This window comes from Etheostoma spectabile, chromosome 19 (assembly GCF_008692095.1).
Source record: "Etheostoma spectabile isolate EspeVRDwgs_2016 chromosome 19, UIUC_Espe_1.0, whole genome shotgun sequence".
In the NCBI taxonomy this organism is placed as follows: Eukaryota; Metazoa; Chordata; class Actinopteri; order Perciformes; family Percidae; genus Etheostoma; species Etheostoma spectabile.
In genome coordinates, this window is record NC_045751.1 from 11,763,558 (window position 1) to 11,779,823 (window position 16,266).

General features: G+C 44.0%; 1 protein-coding gene and 1 long non-coding RNA gene across 6 annotated transcripts in view; one reads left to right on the top strand and one right to left on the bottom strand.

Annotated features, from left to right (window-relative positions):
• Positions 1-16,266, top strand: part of LOC116707340 (uncharacterized) — a 217,341-nt gene that overhangs the window by 116,140 nt on the left and 84,935 nt on the right. For 2 of the 5 annotated variants that reach the window (XM_032544676.1, XM_032544677.1), the window contains exon 5: positions 1-165. This exon is cut by the window's left edge. The exons of the other annotated variants lie outside the window; for them this stretch is intronic. In XM_032544676.1, coding sequence (XP_032400567.1) covers positions 1-73 — 73 coding nt within the window. In that variant the 3' untranslated portion in view covers positions 74-165. Of the gene's footprint in view, positions 166-16,266 lie in introns of those variants that run through there. 5 annotated transcript variants of the gene reach the window in all.
• The window catches only part of LOC116707365 (uncharacterized), a 26,604-nt gene continuing 19,173 nt past the window's right edge, over positions 8,836-16,266 (bottom strand). Inside the window, exon 4 of the long non-coding RNA XR_004336489.1 lies at positions 8,836-8,848. This is a non-coding gene — a long non-coding RNA (uncharacterized LOC116707365). The remainder of the gene's footprint in view (positions 8,849-16,266) is intronic.

A 16,266-nucleotide genomic window follows, 5' to 3' on the forward strand; every position in this document is an offset into this window, starting at 1 on the left:
CTCTTTGTCTTCAATCCCTGTTTTACTAAATCTACTGATAATAAAAGAAATGATCTTCAGTTTGCAGCTGTGAGTGTTTAAATATAAAACGAGTCATCAGGACTAACAGCACTCAGTCTGGAGGACCCTCTTTAAATAAATCATCAGAGCATAAAGTTCCAGTCACAAAAACATAATCAGGGACTCTTGAGGCAGATGTGTGATGTGGGATGATTAGGTGAATATAATTATAATTTGACTCATAGTAACATACAGGAGAACTCAAACATTTATCAGACATAATTAAATACATGTTTTTTATGTATGGGCATATTTTACTTTTAATTAATGTTGATTAAATTGTGTTATTTGTAACAAAATGTTCTTTTACCCTATTTTACATCTTTAAATACAGGAGACATACTGGGTTTCAGGAGAGAGAGAGAGAGAGAGATTGATTGATTGATTGATTGATTGATTGATTGATTGATTGATTGATTGATTGATTGATTGATTGATTGATTGATTTCAGGTGGACCGGGACTTTTTAGTTTCTGCTCCTCTCACTAAAAACTAAATATATATTAGTCACTTTTTCTATGTCTCTGTGGCTTTTCCCTCCCGTTTTAGTCGCTATTCTTCTCATTATTGAGGGGGGGGGGGGGCTCTGGTTTCTCAGACTCTAGTCCCGCCTTCAGCAGCCAGGGGTCCGAGTCCCCTCCCTCGGTGTGTATGGCAGTATCATGTTCACCCGTTGATGATGAAGCGTTGCAGCGTGTGGGAGGACTGGGAGGACTGGGAGGACTAGGAGGACTGGGAGGACTGGGAGGACTAGGAGGACTGGGAGGACTGGGAGGACTGGGAGCTTTAACCAAACCCTACGAGAGAGAATGTGAGTCTGATCCATTATTCCTGTCCGGGACCTTTCAGCAGTCTTACTGGGAATACTGCTTAGTGTGTCTGTCAGTGTCTCCGTGGTCGGACATATACCGGTTACAAGATGATTTATTCGGTTCCAACGCCGACGTAGAGCAGCGTCCGACCACGTGCAGACTACCTCGTGTAGTCTCTTTGTCTCGTGTTGTGATGCCTCCCTACCTGCCTCAGGACACCTTTGGAAGTCTTTAGTTGATAAACTCATTTACTCTGCATGTCCCAACCCTGACAACATCGGAGCTATCAGTCCAGGGTTATTAATGAAATAAAATGGATTCATGTTTCATTGAGGTGAATAATGGTCAGGTGCACGTTGAAGGAGGTAGAGACTAACAAAAGATTAAAAGAGGAGAGAAGAGGAAGTCATGCCTAGGCTACAGACTTACATATAACAATAATATAATTAATAATAAATAAAAAGATGATCTACAGGAGAATAAAAAGTACAGAATGTCTGAGAGTCTTACTGCTAAATATCCCATTATGTTTTATATTTGTATTATAGTCTATGTTCCCCTTTACATAAAGATATTTTCAGCACAAATTGATTCAGAAAAAGGTAAAATAGGGGCATAAGATTCACCAGAAATTCAAAATCCTGGGGGGGGGTGGGGGGGACACAACTACTGGTATATTATATATTTAGACCATAGCAGCTGTAGTAGGCCCGTACACACATACATCACAAGGGGCTTGAACAGCCTGCCCATGTTCTTCTCTATAGAAAGTGGCCTTGTTGTGGTGATGTATGTTTTTTTCAATACCAATATAAATATGAATATATATATATCATATATATATATATACTATTTGTATGTAATGTATGATATATATAGTATAGTCTATAGATACATTCTATTATTATTAGATGTGTATGTAGGTAGTATGTATGTATGTGTGTAAACGTATATAATATATATATATATATATAAATTAAAAAACGTTGGGATGATCACAGATATATCGCCTATATAAGATGTGGCTGCACTGTTACAGATTAACAAAGGTCTAATTAAAACAATCATTGGAGAAGGAGCACAACGTCAGAGTTTGGAATGAAAACAAGGAACCTGGTGAAGACATTTAAACAGCTTTTAGTCTCCCGCCTCAGCTTTGTCTCACATGTCACCTCAGGTCAACTGACTCATACTTCAACACATCACTGTAGCTGCTTATTGTCAGTCATGTGTAATAATTACCACAGAGGAAGAAGTATCACCAGACTGTATATGTCCTCTCTCTGTCTACTTAAGAGAAGCTAATCAGGTATAGGTAGGCTGATATCAGTTAAATAAACTCAGTCGCAGTGGACCAGCTCATAAACCCATTCTATAACAACTCCGCAGATGTACAACTCGAGACTAATGAACTTTTAAACAATTAAGTTGGTCTACAGCGACACCATGGGTGCTATCAAGTCCCCATAGACGAACAGGACAGAGCAGCTTACTGGCTGGACAGGAACCACGTGACCCCACCCCCTCCTTCGCTCTCATGGCCTTTATGGTCATTTAGTCATGCCTTGGTATTGCTGCGCGTGTTTTTGATTTCAGAGCAGCCCCAAAGTTGTAGCTACAAGGTCTTCCCTCTCTTTGCCGTCGGTCTGCTCTCAGGTCTGTATCTCTGCCTTATTCCCTTTCATTCTTGGGTTTTCTAGTAGTTTGTGTTTTTGGGGTTGATTGTCTCGGTGTGACTGCCCCCCCAGGAAGCCTTCATGTTGTGTAAGTACTGGTAATGAAAGTGTTGTAGGCCAGTTGTTAAACGAGTGTGGTGTGTGTGTGTGTGCTTTTCATCTAGTCGCTCGTTTTACTCTTTTTCACAGTCGGTTCCTTGTTATGGTTTGGAAAAGTAGTTTAAAGAGGTATACCCTAAGACCATGGCGGACCTCCTATTGCCCAGCATGCTCGGAAATTGTTTTCAATTCCCTCGCATTGGTTTGTGGTCGATTTCTAAAACTCCTTTCCTCTGTATGTTCTGAGCTGTTAGTCCAGGGGTATTAATAAATTAATGTGTCAGGGCCAGGGGGATATTGAATGAATGTGTCAGGGTCCAGGGGGATGAATGATGAATGAATGAATGTGTCACTGAGATGACTATTGTCACAGCCATTGAAGGAGGACGCAGAGAGAGAGAGGAGGGAAGAGTAAGTACTCCCTGGCTACAGTTGTGAACTAAGATGTAGAGACAAATGTCTGAGAGACTCTGAGTGAAAGTTTTACGGAAGAGAAATAGTTAATAGAAATACAGCTTTCTGAGAGGTCTACTGCTAAATATCCCCTTCGTTTTATATTTTTATTGTAATGGGTTCACCTTGCATGAAGTATTTTCAGCACAAATGGTGAAAAAAATCGTTGAATAGGGGCAAAAAGTGGGGGGAGGTCTATATATTATTATTGAGCCTATAGGCTGTTATAGTCACTTTTGTGGATGCATTTTTATAAATATATAGCTGAGGTCAATTAATATAATATAATAATGCTGTGGCTGCACAGAAAAGGTAAAATAGGGGCATGAGTTGACCAGATTCAACAGAAATCAAAATCCTAGGGCGGGAGACCTAGTATTATATATTTAGACCATTAGGTGCTTGTAGGCACGTGCACACTAGACCTCAGAGGGGCTTCAGCCATCTGACCTTTGTCTTCTTATAGAAATGGCCCTTTTTATGGATGCATTTTTAATATATAAACTTATACAGTATTAAATGTGGGATGGATCATCAAACTGTAATATATAGTTATTATATATTCAACCTTATGAGATAACGAGTATGTGATCACAACATATATAGCTACCACATGATGTGGGCTGCACGGTTAAGATAACAAAGGTCTAATGAAATAATCATTGGAGAAGGAGCACAACGTCAGGGTCTCGGAATAATAACAGGAAGACGTTTGAAGACCGTTAGAACCGGTTAATTCTGCAACTTGTTATCTCCCGCATCCGCTTGATTCTCAGGGTCCAAAGGTCATAACGTAAAGTGATTCAATATTTCCCGTTCTTCCTCAACGGAAAACTCTTATAACTGGCGCCATCTTGTGACAGAAATACAGCAAACTGAAATCTGAGCTAATGTGTTGGTTGCTCTTCCACTCGGTCTCCTTCACAGGGAAAGATGATCTGCAGCAGCTGCTTGCTCTCATCCGACCTCCTGGGCTTGGTGAGTTTCAGCTTACATCTTTATTATCACTACCACTAAACAAAGAAGGACTAAAGTGTCCACAGAGACTGGGAGAGGAGTTTAAAGTGTCAGTGTGTCTGTCTCACTGTCCCTTCTGTCTCACTCAACAGGACCCTTTGTAGTGAATGTGACTAAGACCTCCGATCAGGCAGAGGAGAACCAGGAACATCACCACTGGAGGGACCTTCACCACCAAACCTAACGCTACTCAACCCTCTCTTCTATCTTCTGTGAAATGTTAATGATCTCAAAGAATCCCAGTACTGTTTCATCTCATGAGGAGTCGATGGTCCAGAGTCTCGCATGAACAGTTTGCAGGACGAGCCAGTGGGGACAAAGAGTCCTCCGGAGAAGGACGACTCAGACTAATGTGTCCAGACTCAGGACCTGAAGATAGGACGATACCTGGGATGTGCTCACAGATTCATAGGATAACTCTCTGTAGATGTTGGCTCCAATGTCTATGGTAAGTGATTTATTATAAAAAAGGGTAGCCCAAATCAAGGCAATCTGATGGTTAATGCCCGTGATATAATAACCACATGCACGATTTGAGAAAAACGGACTGGTTCCTCGGATGGAATCCACTGCCAGGGACTAGAGCTAACACAAAATTACTTATTTAGAATATATCAGTTAGTTTGTGTTATTGTTGCCTTCTTAGCGGTAAGCAAATAACGTCTGTGCAGCGGTTGGCTATTTGAAAGTTGTTTTTTTTTTTGTTTTGTTCTGAATACAATCTATTAAAAGGTGACTTACTTGCATAAACGCTACTTTATGAGTTTTATAGGGCAACAGAGACTTCAGGCTTGATATGTTGGTGATTATGCTGTATAACGGCTAAGAGGGGTGTTGTCGGGGGCCAACCAAATCCCGACTCAGCAAGCTTTTTAGAAAAAATAAGAACTGAGGAATGAAAGTACTGTGGAAATCCTCAGTCCTTACACCTCCTTCTCTTTTAGGGAAAGGTTCCTCACCTGAATAACAGAGGTGTTTGTTCTCTTACAGCAGCGAGGGTCGGCTGAACCTGAGGACACTGAACACCAAAACAAGTCCACAAACGGAGAGTCGGGGGAAGGTCAGTCTTACTGTGGATGGGACGGGGACGTTAGCAGTCTGCTGGTGGTTGGGTTTGTTGGTTAAGAAATGGAAAGAAAGCCGGAGAACAAGATTCAGATACAGTCAGCAGACTGTTTCATCATTAAAACGAGACCAAAGACGTAAACATTGTTTATACCACAGGACTCAGAGAAACACTTTTTTCATTGGCAGCTAATATAACAGCAGGTACCTAGCGATGTTGATGTTTCTACACATGAAAAAAGAACAAAAACAACCCTAAAGGGGGATAGACTGAAAAACATTTCATGATAAAATTAGAGGAGACCGGGGCAATCCGTGAATATTTTACACTTTTCCTTCATAAACTCACAGAAATTTAATATCTTGTATCTTTTGATACAAGAAAAAGGTTTAGTTCTGACGAATAATTAATGATGGTTGCTGGCAAACTAATTAGGGAGGCACAATAATCAAATTTAATCACATTTTGGAACTTCCATTATCAAATTGCAGGATCAAGAGATTATTTCTATGTATTTTTTTACATGGGTCATTATAGGCCATCCGTTGTTTTTTGTCAAGACAGTCTACTACAGGATGGGCCTCAGTGCGTAGGGTGGGTGCAGCCAATTGGAAGGTTGGTGGTTTGATCCCCGCCAATGCAGCATTGTCGAAGTGTCCTTTGGGCAAGAAACGGAACCCCGATTGTGACACCGGTGCTGCACATCGGATGTGTGGAAGGTGTGAATGCTTATCTGATGAGCGGGGCAACCTTGTACGGCAGCCCGGCCACAGTTGTCTGAAGGTTGTGCTGGTGAATGTATCCTGTAGATGTAAAAGCGCTTCTGAGCAGTTGTTACAGACTGGAAAAAGCGCTAATAAATACAGTACATTTACATCTACTCCTCGTAAACCACATGTGATCATAAGCCGTCAAGTTGTTCCTGTCATCGTGCGCTTCGGTTCTAGATGGAGGGACAGTCCAGAGACAGAGTTCACGGGAGAAAAATCACAGGATAGCAGTCCGGTTATACGCGGTCTCAAGGTTTACCAGGTGCCAGTAAACGCAACATTTGTCCGTCTGTTTTTCAGCCAAAGGACCATTGCTAGTTGGTGGTCTGTTTGCTAACAGGGTCTGGGTGCTAGTAGTGTCTGTTAGTCAGGGCTCTGGGTGCTAGTTTGTGTTTGGTTAGCTTCAAGGGCTCTACGGGTGCTAGTGAGTGTCTGTTAGTCCCAGGGCTTAGGGTACTAGGTAGGGTCTGTAGCTAACGGGCTCTAGGGTGATAGTTAGTGTTGGTAGCTCATAGGGATCTGGGGGCAGTTAGGCGTTGTGAAGCTCACAGGGCATCTAGGGTGCTAGTAGAGCTGCTAGCTCACAGGGCTCAGGGTGCCTGGTCGTGTCTGTTAGCTCACAGGGCTCTGAGGTTGGTAGTTATGATTATGGCCAACAAACGATTATGGATCAAAATTGGATACGATTATTGTGATTGTAACCAAAACAAATGGTATTGTCACCATAGCTAATTAGAACTGCGAGAGGGAGTGTGATGGACGCTACTCAAAGAGAGAGGCTGACTCATTATTGGAACGGTCCAGCACGGGTTTGAATAGAGGATACACAAGTGGGTATGAACGTCTGTATGGAATGGGCTGCTTGTATGAACTAGGATATTCTGGAAGGGTCAAATCTCTGGCCCAGGTCCACGCAGGCTCCGTCTCACACGCTGTACTCTACCAAAATGAAGTTAGTCGCATGACAGTAAACTTCTTCTGTGTTTATTCGCCGTGACGGCGTGATGGATAGCAGAGTTACCATGAACCAACTGTCACAAATACAGGTTTGCCTCCTACTTAAAATATACAGCTGTGTAAATCAAAAATTAAACTGTAGAACAAGTCAGAGTTGTGGACTGGAGCTGTGTGGCCGGGCGCGGGCGTTAGACGTGAGAGAGTAAGAAACTCCAACACGGCACGGCTTTTGGTAGAAATTTAGAACTAACGTTGGTGTGCGGGATTATGGGAAAAGGAGGGCTGGGGGTTGAATTAAGAATTAAGAAAAGATTTTTTAATGCAACAGCAGTGATGAAGATGATAAGCAAAGACAACCAGACCAAACAAACATAGTAACACGCAGCTGACAGCGGAAATGATCCACGTTCCCCTGACGAGTCAGTGGAAAGCAGTCCAGAATATACGTTAACCACTCATTTACCTGGGGGAGGTTCCTGTTCACCTGGGGCTTTCAATCATTGAAATTGGTCCGCTGTTGTCTGACAAGATGCCGTACATCTTTGCTGTGAAATGAGAATGCATGCTTAAAACACTGCCCCTGGTGGTGTTTTGGTTACAGACAGAGGGGTCTGTAGTGTAATGTGATAACTCCAACATCACATAGTCCAATCAAACATGTATTGTCTCAGACCTAAAACCCCAGGGGACCGGAACAGAAGACCACCTTTTGTTGCATAGCAGGAAGCCCTTTCCCTATGTTAATGCAAGACTGGGACATGACAACTCTTTACAGTCAGAAGGTGGGGGGGAGAGACGGAGAAAATGGCGGACAGAGGTATGCATTAATTTTCTACCTGGATCCTTAGGAAAGGATGGAGGATCATGTAATGTAAAATCAAACCATTTTATTTTCCGGTCATTTTGCGTTACATGAACCTTTCTTCGGTAAAGCCGGGCCTGTGGGGATCTCTACTGTTAGTCTCTCTCGTCTTATATCGCGCCCGTCACACAGCGGCCCCCCATACCACAATTCTGACATTGTCACAGTTGTAGATTAGAATTAGATTATACTTATTTATCCCACGAGGGGGAAAAAAATTCTGTCGTTACAGTAGGCAGCAAGCCGCAACAGCAAAAAAAACAAAACAAAAACAACACACAAAAAAGTAAGCACGAAAGAAATACAAGGCAAGAAATCAAGGACAAGAAGAATAGCCAATGAAATATGGTAGACTGAGGAAGTAAAATGCCGTCAAACAAAAGGAATTTTAACGTGCGGTTGCCAGGATAAGAGAAAAATATATTGCAGGTAAAGTGACGTTTAAAATTAAGTTGAATGGTAAATTAGAGCAAAAGAAGCAAGAGGTGGCGCTAATTAATTAATTAACCTGAGACCATAAAATTGCAAGTAAGTACGGTAATAAAAGAATCGAAATCCAATATTAAAGATAAACAGAAAGTGTGTGATGTAGATGGGAGGGAGAAGAAACAACAGGAAACAGCAACTACAACACTATCAGTAGGCAGGGTTGTAGGTCTATCTTTATTTGATTACCCCAGCTTGTATTTGTTCAGTGATGAGTGGAAAAACTGTATTTGTACAAGTGTTTACGCGGGTAACTCTGCTATCGCCGGCACGCCACGGCGACACAAAACAGGAGAAGTTATGAATGCAACTAACTTCAGTGATAGGGAGTAACTATAGATTCGATAGATAGAAGCTAGAGAGCTATGTATTGATCCCAAAAAAAATGGAGGAAGTACGTGATTACAGCACGCACACCCAATATCATACATACAACTATACATGAAATAATTAACTTATAATAACCAAAATATAAGAAAAAAATATAAGAAGTAAGAACAAATATTTAAGTATATACAAGATGGGAAAAACACAAACAAAAATGTGCAGCTTTTGTAATAGACCCAGTCGTGCTGGTGCCGTTGGTCGTTCTTGTGGTGAAGAGTTCATTAACCCCAGGGATGGACGTGTGAAGAGTTTTAGTGTTGAGGCAGGAATGATTTACGTAGCGGTCCGTGCGATTTAAAATGTCGGAGCCATCTTTGAGAAAGATTGCTCCTATGTTGGAACCAGTGGGGGGTGGAGAGGGTGGTCAGGGTTATAATGATAGATTAACAGTTGGTTCAGGACTCCCTCCACAACAGCTTCAAATGTGTCCTGTTGCAGCGCTCACGGAGCCAGCTTCCTGATCATTTTGTGCAGGTTGTATCGCTGGATCGCGGGGCTGCCCCAGCAGATGACGGAGAGAACAGAGCACTGGCAACAACAGACGGTTAGAAGGTCTCCAACATCCTGCTGCACACGGTGAAGGATCTCAGCTCTCAGGAAATAGGAGTTGCTCATCCCCGTCTTGAAACAGACAGGCTGTTGACCGTACAGTTCAGCCTGCGTCGATGTTGACCCCAGGTATCTGTCATCCTTCAACATGTCCACGTCAACTTCCAGAATGCATTAGGGGATGCGGAGCGTTCCCTCCTCATGAAAGTCGATCACCACCTTTGGTCGTATCCACGTTCAGAAGCAGGTGGTTCTTACAGACCCACTACACCAAGGCACCACCAGTGCCCTGGCTAACTCCCCCTCCTGTCCATCCCTTATTCCACCCAAACAAACTGCCACGAGTCAGCAGAAAAACTTCTGTAGGTGAATGACTCGGATTTATGGAGTCTGGGGTATAGGTGAACAGAAACGGAGGCGGACAGACAACATAAAACTTCAACATGAGAGGAATAAATGCTGTAATATGGACGTGAACAAAGGTAGAAATAGACTGATGACAATAAAAAGTGGTTTGGTGTAAAATCCCAATATTGATAAAATAATGGGGATGATCATTTTTGGCCATAATCAACACTATACATTTATAGCGTGACCAAGGGACAAGACATTGAATGCAAAGGGTTCCAGTTGCCCCCAATCTATGTAATTTAAGATTTTTTGGAGTTGTTTCAAATTCAGTGTTCTTGCATAAATTTACTTTCGTTTGAATGGATTCTTTCTTTTTAATTCTTTTTAACATTTTATTGTTTTTCGATTGTTTTTGTTTTATATTGTGTTAGTTTTTGATTAGGTTTTTTTAATGTTGAATATGTTTTTTATATTACAGGTAAACAAGTTTGATGTTGATTGTTTGAAACTTTTACCTACATTTACATTTATGATGATCAACTATATAGCCTACACATGATGTGGCTGCATGTACAGATTACACAGTCTAAAAATGTCATTGGAGAGGAGCACAACGCAGGGTTTGATAATAACAGGAAGCTGTTGAAGACCGTTAGAACGGTTAATAGCAATTTTATCTCCCGCCTCGCTTTTCTCTAGGTACCCGGTCATAACAGTAAATTGATTATATCATCGTTCTTCCCACGGAAAACTATATAACGGGCGCCATCTTGTGACGAAATACAGCAAATGAACTCTGAGCTCATTGTGTTGGGTGTATCTTCCACCTCTGTCTACTATAACAGGGAGAGATGATCTGCAGCATTCCTGCTGCTCATCCTCCTGACTCCTGGTCTCGGGTTCGTTTCACAGCTCACGTTAGTATCAACTACCACTAAACAAAGACGGACTAAAGTGTCCACAGAGACGTGGAGATGGAGTCTTTAAAGTGTCAGTGTGTATGCCCTCATTTCCCTCTCGGTTTCCTCAACAGGAAATTTTAGTGAATGTGACCCAGACCCTATCAGGCAGAGGAGAAACCAGGACATCACAATGGAGTGGACCTCACACACCAAACATCACAGCTCCTCCACTCTCTTAATGTCTTAGTGATACTGTTAAAACGTCCTCAGCCCTAGTACGTTTCATCTCTATACGGATCGAGGGCAAGGTTCAGGATGCGACAGTTTTCAGGACGGAAGTCCAGTGGGACCAACGACGTCCCTCAGAGAAGGGATGACTCAGACGTCATTGTCAGAATCAGGATGAAGACTCTGGACTGTACAAGGTCAATTCTTCACAGAAGATAGAATCGAAATGATCGAATGCCTTTATTGGCTTATACCACGTACACGGTACTGTGCAACGAGATTAAAGCAATCCCTTTGCAGTGTGACACAAAAAAACAATATAAGAATAACAGTATAAAATATAACAGTTAAAATATCAAAAAATATAAAGTCAAAGAGCTATAAAAGGTAGTGAGTCAAGTATACATATAACCAGCTTGTAATAAGCATAGGTAAGTGATAAATCAATAAATAATATTGCACAGTGATGAGGAAATGATTAAGTACTAATATTAGGAAAAGAAATATTGCACAGTAATGGAACGGTACTGTATTTAAATATTGCACTGTATGAATGAAATTGCCAGTTCCAGTGTCCTATGAGTATTATATAACGTAAACAGTTATAAAATAATATTGCACCAGTCGGCGGCATGTGAAGAAGACAGCCGGGGCGGGGGGGGGGGGATGGGAGTGGAGTCAGGCATCGTGAGTCAGGGGTGAGTTAAGGTCGTTATGGCCTTCGGGAAGCAATGTTCTGAGTTGTGGGGGTTTTCCGTGCTCTGAGCAACGGTAGCGCTTCCTGAGGGAACAGGTCAAACAGATTCAGAGCCGGTGGTGGGAGCTGGTTTTATGATGTTCTATGCTATGCTGAGAATGCGGGAGGTGTAGATAGTCTTTAGGGGTGGAGAGGGCAGCCGGTGTCTTCTGTGCGGACCTTAAACCTCTGCAGCCTCTCGTCTGCCACGATGTGCAAGCTGCCGTACCATCTTGAGCAGTAGCGTCAGCAGGCCTGCGATGGCTGAGAGGTAGAAGGCAAGAAGCAAGTTGGAGTCAGGTCGTACTTCTGAGGACCCTCAGGAAGTGTAGTCGTGCTGGGCATTTTGATGAACCGCTGTGATGTTGGCTGACCAGGAGATGTCAGTGAGATGAGGACACCAGAAACCGGAAAGGTGTTGGCCCTCTACACACAATCGCGTGATGTACAGGGGGGCATAGGTCAGTATCTTATTCCTGAGTTGATGATGATCTCCTTGGTGTCTTGGGTTCAGAGACAGGTGTTTTCGAACACAAAGCTGCAAGTTAGGGACTTCCTCTTGTAGGATTGCTGTCTCCCTTGAGATGAGTCCGACATGTTGTGTCGTCAGCAAACTGACGATGAGGTTGTTGTTGTGGGTCGGACTGCAGTCGTGGGTGTAGAGGCGGTACAGGAGGGGGTCAGCACGCACTAGCCCTGTGGGGCTAGCAGTACTCACACATAGGTGGGAGAGAGGTGGGGCCCAGTAGTACCGTCTGCGGCCGATTCCCCCGATGGTGAGAAAGTCTTATCCAGGCACAAGTGGAGGGGGAGGCCTAGAGGGGACTCGTTTGGATATGGAGAATGTAAGGGATGATTGTGTTAAAGTGCGGAGCAGCTGTAATCCACAAAGAGCATCCGGGACGTAGCTCTGTGCTGCTTCCGGTGGCTAGCGCGAGTGGAGAGTCCGCGATGCCATCCTCTGTGGATTGTTTGTGCGGTAGGCAAACTGATAGGGGTCCAGATCTGGGGGAGGGAGTCCTGAGTGTTGGAGAAACCAAGTCTCTCGAAGCACTTCATGATACCGGGGTAGGGCCACAGGACGGGTAATCAGTTAGGCGGTGTGATGGGAGAATTATTCGGCACTGGGCATGATAGTGGTGTTTTTAGGCAGGGTGGGGATGACTGCGGGCCAGGGACGAGGTTAAAGAATCATAGCAAAGAGGAGGCGAGCTGGTGGCACACGAACTGAGCACTTGACAGGAACTCCCATCTGGGCCAGCAGGCCTTCCGGGGATTCCACTGATAGGAGACTGTTCAACGTAGTGCTCCTGTACGGTTGAGAGGGGTGGGTTGACGGAACCAGGGGTGGATGGGGGTAGGGATGGGGCTTAGTGCAGAAGAAACCAGGTGGCGTGTCGGCCGGGTGGGACGGGTTGTGGTGACTCAAAGCGAGCAAAGAAGCAATTCAGCTCCTTGCCAGCTCGCCTGAAGTCTCCTGCTGTGGAAACCAGCCCTGTAGTTGGTGAATGTCATGTATGCCCGCCACACTCCCGTGTGTTATGTGTGACCAGATGGGACTCATATGCACTTTCTTGTGGTCCGCTGTGAGTCTGTTTAATTTCACTTTTCAGGTCAGCTGAGCCTACCTTGTACACAGGGGCTGGCTCGGTCGGTCTGACCTGAATGGCAGGGGCCGTGTTTTTCCCCCCCGCGGACCATGAGGGAGGAGCCCTACGGACATTGGCTGGTCATCCAGGGTTGGTTCGGGAAGACCGGATGGTGTGTCCACCGTAAGTCCAATGCAGAAACTTAAGGTCGTCAGATACTGTCCTGTAATGATTCCAGCTCCTGGTGTTCAAATAAGTCCATCGGTCGGCTGAAGCAGTCCTGCAGTGGAAGGGCTTTTCAGGCCAGGTTGTAACAGTCTTTATGGTGGCCTGGTGCTGCTGCGTATGAGGGGTGTGTAGGCTGGGGGGAGGCGGAGGAGGATGGTCGGACTGGCCAAGATGGGGGAGGGGGTAGGCTCTGTACGCGGGCTTAATGTTAGAGTAGACAGATTCAGGGTGTTCTGTCTCTAGTAGGACACTTTACATGTTGGTAGAATTTCGGGAGTACCAGTCTTCCGATGGCCTTAGTAAAGTCTCCTGCAATATATGGACAACGTCGGGGGTTGGCGACCGTGCTGTTCGTGACGTGTCCGTACAGGAGAGAGAGCGCTGTTTTTACATTGGCGTGGGGGACGGTATGTACACAGCCATGAGATCACACCGTTAGCTCTTAGGTAGGAAAAAAAAAAGGCCGGAATCTTACAGGACATGTAATCGGAGGGTCAGGGGCGCAGTGTTTATCTATGATTGTACGTTATTACACAAGTTGTATGTACTGGGACATCAGAGCCCCCTCCCCTACTCTTACGGAGCGTTCAGTCCGTCCCAGGTAAGTAGTTGTGCGCCTGTTAGATGCATCGCTAACGTCGGGAGACGGGGGTGAAAGCCAGGTTTCGGGTGGTAAGCAAAACACCAGGCAGGTCACGAACAAAGCGATATTACCAGCGAGTGGTAATTGTCAGGTCGTCCATTTTACCCTGCGTTAGAGATTCTGGCATTGGAGAGGTACGACTCGGAAGCAGGTGGCTTCGTGAGGTGTTTCTTAGCCTCTAGCAAGAGCCGGCTACTGCGCCCCTCCGCGTCTGCTTCCTCTACTTGCGCCCGTCTTCGCCGCTTCATAGCCCCGAAACAATACAGGAGGCCCGGGCTGTCTCGCTATGTCGACAGGAAAGGTTATGTTGTTAGAAAATAGCGAAAACGCTATCTGGTGCGCGGTCACCGCGGGCCAAAAGGTCTTGGCGGGTGTAGTGGACTTGCGCCAAAGCCGATGGCACACACAAGAGAAAAAGAAGTACAACAAAACAAAAAAAACACAACAAAAAAGAAACAATGAAAAGGAGAGCCGGCGCCGCTGGTTGATCGCGCCGCCACTTAACTACCATATAACTACCAATCAGGGAGGAGCTCTGGTAGATATTGGCTCATGTCACTGGTTAGTTGACGCAATCTGGATTGGTTTTTTTAGAGCGGTGTATTAAACTAACAAACTATCAGGGGACGCATTTGCACATTCTTAAACGGACATATCAGGTGCAAAAATGAACCTAGGGGTAATAAACATGTGTTCCAAGTCAACATTTCTCTGGAATGTGTTTTCATGTATAATCAAATGTGACCCGTTTGTCTAGCACCAAACGGGATCAATTAGCTTGTACGCTTGTTCGGTCAGGGCACGGGGTAAGTAAAAAGAAATCGCTTTTTAATACGAAAAAGGGGGAACATGACCAAGGCCTCCAGGGTCAGTTAATGAGGTGCCCTTTCAGTAAACCATTGAGAATTTGTAAGTGTACAGGACGTTTATTTAAAAGCTAGATTCTAAGACAGTAACAACAGTACACAGGCAGGCGCCATATTGGCGAAAAAACAGTCCGACCAGTTAAACGACGAACACCGTTGACAGACAGTAACCAGTAAACAGCTCATAGACTGGTCCCTAATCAGGTTTTGGTCCATTTTTAGTAGTTAGCGTTGAAAAGAAACCCCGAAAACGGTCGACTCCTGAATGTTTTCCTTCACGTGAAAAAAGAGTTCTCTTTATAGCAGCGAGGGGATCGGCCTGAACCGAGAACCGAACACAACAAGTCCTCCAACAACAAGTCCTACAGACCAGAGAGTCTGGGAAGGATCGTCATCTACTGGGTGGGGACTGGGACTGTTAGCAGTATGCTGCTGGTGGTGTCTGTGGTTAGAATAGAGAGACAGCAGAGAGAAACAAGGAATACCTCCGGAGATTAGAAGTTAAGATCAGGAAGATTTGAATTATGAACAAACGGAGACAACTCAGTTATAATCAAGGTTATAACACAGCACAAGAGATAATAACTTTTTCATAGAATGAAAAACAAAGTTGTGTGGTAATTATGTAAGATTCTTTTGGATGGTTTTCAAATTCTTTTTCAGGCATCAGTTACTTGGATGTATAATTAGCTTTCTAAATATTTTTGTTTTATATTAATGTGTTAATAGGTTTTTTAATGAACGTTTTGATTGTTTGAACCTTTACACCGAGGCAACGACCAAACCTTTTCTGATTTGAGTCATAAGCATGGAAAATAACAATGTATTTGTATTTTGCCGAAGGCGAGGCAGATTACTGCTAGGTAACGAGTTCTTTATTGGAACTGAGTTTAAAAGTAGATTGTTCCCCCCCCCCCCTCCAAATCATTGATCAGTATGGACCGGAAACATTAGACATGGATAAGAATATTCCACTTTCTTCATATCTAATCATGATTATAACAAGTTGCTTAGGGATAATGCTGTCATAGCAATGTTTGGGGAGCTGTCTGTCTGAGGTACCAGTGTCTTTTATACAGATTCAGATCAAGTCACCACAGTACATATTCACATGATAGAAAACAATATTTATTATTTTAAATGTGTAAAGAAAATAAACGACATGCTTAAGAGCGTCAAAACAGAGTTAGAAGAAGAAGATGAAGATGTCCACCGTCCACAGGTGTCCTCAGACTCTCCTCATCCGGATCACCTGTGTTCATTTCCCAGTCACCTGTCAGCACACACAACGCCATCGGTCTGTCCTGGTTGGTCCCATGTTGTGGTCGGGCCTTCAAAATGCATCATTACACATGTGAAAACCACTGCAGTACGGTCTAGGTAAATAGTATGTCCAGGTAAATGTCCTTAAAATACGTATCTATGCATCAGGGAGATGTGGAATGATGTTTGTTCTTCCTTCGTTGGACCCAGACCGTAAGCAGTGAAGCTGCCAATGTTACCACATTGGGAACACTTATGGCAATCGG